This window comes from Octopus bimaculoides, chromosome 6 (assembly GCF_001194135.2).
Source record: "Octopus bimaculoides isolate UCB-OBI-ISO-001 chromosome 6, ASM119413v2, whole genome shotgun sequence".
Taxonomy (NCBI): Eukaryota; Metazoa; Mollusca; class Cephalopoda; order Octopoda; family Octopodidae; genus Octopus; species Octopus bimaculoides.
Window position 1 is genome coordinate 116,874,777 of NC_068986.1, and position 5,936 is coordinate 116,880,712.

General features: G+C 37.5%; 1 protein-coding gene across 1 annotated transcript in view; it reads right to left on the reverse strand.

Annotated features, from left to right (window-relative positions):
* Positions 1-2,383, reverse strand: part of LOC106872209 (malate dehydrogenase, mitochondrial) — a 19,540-nt gene extending 17,157 nt beyond the window's left edge. The window contains exon 1 of the mRNA XM_014919117.2: positions 2,073-2,383. Coding sequence (XP_014774603.1) covers positions 2,073-2,153 — 81 coding nt within the window. The 5' untranslated portion in view covers positions 2,154-2,383. The remainder of the gene's footprint in view (positions 1-2,072) is intronic.
* Positions 2,384-5,936: the final 3,553 nt, after the last annotated feature.

Sequence of the window (5,936 nt, forward strand, 5' to 3'; positions counted from 1 at the left end):
GACTTCTTAAAGACATATTAAAGGATTATGATGTCAGATACGTCTAAAAAAATAGGTTATATATACATATATATATATAAAAGGTCAAGGACTCACTCTCTCTCTCTCTCTCTCTATATATATATATATATATATAGCGATTACACTAGAAAGGCGGCCAACTGGCAGAATCATAAGAGCATCGAATAGAATATCAGTGTTTGTCCCGTCTCTAAATCCCGTTAAGGTCACCTTTCCATGGTTGATTCTTGCCCCTTCCTATCTTTCTCTCTGGACTGTACCAGCAACTTAAACGTCAAGCCTTGTTACAATATGTCATGCTGATTCTACCAGATAATTGAGATTTGAGTAACCGCTTAAGAATTCAGACAGATGAGAATCCACCATCACTCTCCCCTGGAATAATGAACTTGCACGAAGATTTCATCTGTCAAACTTCAGACACACAATGGCTCTCCATTTTATTCCAAAGACATTCGTATCCTTAAAATAATCTTTGGGCAGAATTAGTGTGACACTGTCAGAAGGACGGTCCTTTGAATCGCAGATCATCCGATGGGCTTCCATGCAGTTTCCGTCTATTCGATTTCACTTACAAAGCATGGACCGACCCGAGATAATGATAAAAGACACTTGCCCAACATGCTACATAGTGGGATTGAACGCGGGACGTCATTATTGCCAAGAGAGTGCCTTTGAGTGACTGCATCAATGCATATTCACATAATACACACACACACGTATATCGATAGAGAAGAAAACTTAACAATGCAGAGAATAAAATATGATACGACTATTTTTATCGTTACATCTTTAAATTTTCGAAAAGTTTAAAATCAATAAAGGAAAAATTGTGATCACCCATAAAATAATAATAATAAAGAAGAGTACGTGACAAGGTCGTTGTCAAGATGAGAGACAGCAAACACCGACAAACATGTACAGACATATTTCCTGGATGAAAGGATTAGCAAGGTTAATTAAACATTCTAAGGCATCACCATCATAATATAACAGGGTGTTAGTTCTGAGTTAAGTGAGTAGGTGGATTGGAGTTTACGAGGGGGAAACTGATGGTTGCCAATGTCAAATTCCTAACAAGATACAAAGCCACCTACAGGTGAGTGGCTTTTCGTAATTATAGTAACACTCATCAGTAAGTAGTACAATACTATAAGATATACAAATATAAAACAATTAGAAGAAATATAGTGACTACAAAGTGAAAGCAATGGGGGAGTGGAGAGCCCAGACGGTGAGCAATGACCTTCAAAGAAAATACTTAACAAAGGCAATATTCGATTCAATCCTGGAAATATTATAAAGAGCTACTATATAGAAATATCTAATGCACATGCCTATTCAAAGGTTACAGTGTATGGTGTTTCTTTCATTATTTTCTAAGTGAATTATTTTTGCCGGGGTGAATATCGGCTTGAAAAAAAACTGAATGTCACAGATCGTTAGATGAAAAACGTGTTTAATGATGAGAAAAGAAAGAGATGAGACGTGAGAGAAGTGGCAGCCGCAACATAAATTTAATGACAGGTTTTACTGGAATCGAAAACAACAAACTAATATTAGAAATGACAGATACCATAGATATAACAGTTCTGGAATCCAACAGAAAACCACAGTAATCGTTTTCATTTATCAAACAGATGCATATTGTAATATTTCAAAGGTAAAACATTAAAAGTGTAGCAGCTCCACTGAAGAGGGAGAAGAACTGGTTGTGAAATGGGGTTGGTTTATTAATTTATAGACGGCAATTAGCGAAATAAAATGTATTATTACTTAATTTGATACTATATGTATGTATCTAAGTTAACAAAGACGTTAAGTTTTCCTTCACCATGCAATAAGTTTAATTGGATTTATATTTATGAAGGCTGAACGAGACGTCCTACACACATTTTGATGAAACTTTTCTGGATCCGGCGAGAAGTAGGACTTATTAAAACAAAGGGTAGCGGTGTTAGAAAATAAAACAAATACTTTAAATAAGTTCAAATGACATCGTTAATAATACAGCTATCTCTACAAGAATAAATGGGAGTTAAAGGACTTACGGTGGTGGTTGTAGACAAGCTTCTCCGACAACATGCCGTGATTGTGGTCACCAGAAACCGACTGTGGAACAGAGTCGACATAATGCTACAATGTCAGTTTCTTCTCTTTAAAAATGCCTGGAGGAACTAAGAGTAGTTCGAGGAGTATCTATTGCGCTATGACAATAGAAATCAGGTTTCGTTATGTCAGTAGAAAATCGCTAAGGAAGCGAAATAGTTGCCGGAGACGGGGTTGTGTGTATCAAGTGTGAAGTAAGGTCACGCACCAAAGTCGCTGAGAAGACGCTTACCGCCGGAAGTGGATAGTGCGCAGGCGCAATTATCTGACACGCACCTTTAGCCTCCCACTTAGTTCTTGATTGCCCCAGCAGAGAGAAGCGCTTTCTACTTTTGGTGATTTAATTAAGAATCGAGCTGCAGTAGATTTGTAACATTTAAGCAAATTTTATTTTGTAATACAGGACAACTCTTACAAATAAACATTGGTATCCTAAGAAACTAGTGATAATATACGTCAATAGCAGACTATTAATAGTTTTTTAAGTATAAATCGGTTTACCTCGAAGAAGAGGAAAACATACAATATTACGAACGGGGTCCATCGTTGGAGAAATACTATTCTAAAACATTAGATTTTCCCTTTCTCTCGCCGCAAACCAATTTATTCTGCTTTTAAACTGCTTCTACTCACAAAAATTAGCTTTTCGATGTCTATCGTAGTGTAACAGTAATTTTCTGATACCGAATCTGCACCCATCTTTTGAATTCGTAGAGTTATTTCGCTTCACATATATCATCTTTAAACATGAGTCAAAAGATCTTTCGAATGTTGTACATTTAATAAAGCAGACAATAGAAATCAAAAACTGTACTGGTTGAAATTTAAGTAAGGGAAGGCATTAATTCTCATCGTGTGGATGTATGACAAAGAGTGGAGGCGCAATGGCCAAGTGGTTAGGGCAGCGAACTCGCGATCATAGGATCGCGGTTTCGATTCCCAGACCGGGCGTTGTGAGTGTTTATTGAGCGAAAACACCTAAAGCTCTACGAGGCTCTGGCAGGGGATGGTGGCGAACCCTGCTGTACTCTTTCTCTCACTCTTACTTCCTGTTTCTGTTGTGCCTGTAATTCAAAGGGTCAGCCTTGTCACACTGTGTCACGCTGAATATCCCACAGAACTACGTTAAGGGTACACGTGTCTGTTGAGTGCTCAGCCGCTTGCACGTTAATTTCACGAGCAGGCTGTTCAGTTGATCGGATCAACTGGAACCCTCGAAGTCGTATGCGACGGAGTGCCAACACATGACAATGTGCTTGTCTTGTATGCCAAAGTCTTCTATACCAAAGCCGATTTCGTGGATATTTTCTTTCATACCTTTTTCAGGAAAACGCTCAGTTTGATAATTTTAAAAAATGACTAAATTTCGAAAATGAATCAGTCGCACTTTACAATTAGCGCCTTCCCTATCAATTCTTTTACCTGTTTCAGTCATTTGACTACGGCCATGCTGGAGCACCGCCTTTAGTCGAGCAAATCGACCCCAGGTCTTCTATTTGTAAGCCTAGTACTTATTGTATCGTTTTCCTTTGCCGAAGCGCTAAGTGACGGGAATGTAAACACACCAGCATCGGTTGTCAAGCGATTGTGAGGGAGGGGGGGCAAACACACACACGCGACGGGCTTCTTTCAGTTTCCATCTACCAAATCCACCCGAGGCTATAGTAGAAGACACTTACCCAAGGTGCCATGCAATAGGACTGAACCCGGAACCATGTGGTTGGTTAGCAAGCTACTTACCACACAGCCACCCCTGCTACCTTGCACTTTCAGTTGGTGCAGTTTATTTCACTTCGTCTGCCATATTATATGTACAAAGTTAGAAAGATTGTCAAAAAGCTTTGTCTTGACTTGTCTTGGTCCATTAATTTCTGACAGAGGCACAGTAGCGCCTTCGTGACATATTGTACATCAGTTTTCTCCATCTGTAGCCATTATGTACAAAAACTCATGCCTTTGCTAAAGAATTACCATTCTTGAATGTACCTTCACCTTCTACTACCTTTTTATAAGGCACAAGGAGAAGATTCAGTCATGTGGTAACTTGATGCTGATTGGTTTTTTAATAGACCAATCACACAAAACTACTGTGGTTTGATCGTGATGTCTGGTTAGTTACCTTGCAGTTCAGTTTCGAACCACTGCTACAAGTCCATCATGAACAAGTCATTATAGTAGCTATTGAGAGAAGAAAATCTAAGTCTTCATGCTTGATGAGGTGGTCTTTTAACATGAGATTGAAGTAGCATGACTACCAATCGACCAAAGAAAACTCTACCCCCACCCTCATCTATGTCTCCTCTGTTTTGTATTTCTTGCGTATCTCAATTTATAAATACAATTTGGTGCAAAACTGCAATTTTCTGTTAGTCTTTCCACCACACAAACATGCCAGAACAACAATCGGCCAAAATCCTCTGATATATTGCAGCCATTGTTCGTTACTTGTTTGTTAATATTTTAGCTAACAAGAGAAAAGCAAAAGAAAGTTCTTAGTGTCTATATAGGGTAACTATTTCCAGGGAATTCTAGCTTGTGAAGGTCTCTTAGAGTGACTCATCATTTTAGTTTTAATTACAAACAAAATTCACAAGTAATTTTTTAATATATTCTTCGAGATATAGGTATTGGTTTCTAGCAGTTACTTTATAACAGTAATCCTTCGTTACAAAGTGTAAGAGACTTCTCTTCATAAATGTATTGCTTATTTAATTTTTCTATTCTAAATAATGCTTTCAAATGTTGGTACAAGGCCAGCAATTTTGGGGAGAGGGCATTAGTTGATACCATTCAACTCCAGTACTTTATTTTATTTACCTTGAAGGGATGAAAGGCAAAGTTGACATCAGTGGGAACACAAGGAAAATATTTAAAATCAAAAGGATTACATAATAAAATATTGTGCTCTTTTTTCATTTCTAAATAGGTGTGGAAAAAAAAAATTCAAAAACATTTCCTGTGTTCATGACTGTAACGAAGTAAAATTTATTAACACCACTTCCTTCTAAGGTATAACACCGGTGTCTTTGTTCATTGTAGTTTGCCCGGATTTAAGGAGAAAATAGTGACAATAATGGTCTCACAAGAATTTAATACATAACCTTCCATTAACAATGAAAAACAAATTCGAGAAAATTTTCTAATATGAAATTTACTCAATGTATACTTAAAAAAAAAACGTCAGCATTTTCTATGTAAAAGAATTTTTAACATAATATTATATGCTACTACTACTTTGAGGTCACCATTAAAAACAAATTATTTCTGCTCTCAATCTTAATATATAACACTAAGGATGTCTGTGTATTTGTCTGTGTGAATTCCTAAAACCTGAGAACTGTCCAACTGATTTCATTCAAATTTTACACATGCCTTACTTAGGGTCCATGCAGTGTCATGGGCCAAAAGAATTAATTCTGTCCCGTTACCTATTGGCATAATGATCATTGGCCAACTCCAGAGGTGACACTTTCATTTCCCCTTAGCCCTCATGTCACACAGTTGTTAATGATTATTTGAGTTGGGTGACGCCCTTCCAATTGCTGTAGATCCGTAATGCATCTTACAGTTCTGCCGGTTACCTGTATGGTGAGGAATCCTACATTGAGGAGTGGTAATGACTAGAGTAGGGTAGCTGACTGCTTATTGTGATCCTTTGTCTTTTTCCTTAGCTTTGTTCTCTTTTATAAACCTAGAGAACATTCACATATTTCTGATCTCAAAAAGAAATTTGAACATCATCATCATCATCGTTTAACGTCCGCTTTCCATGCTAGCATGGGTTGGACAATTTGACTGAGGACTGG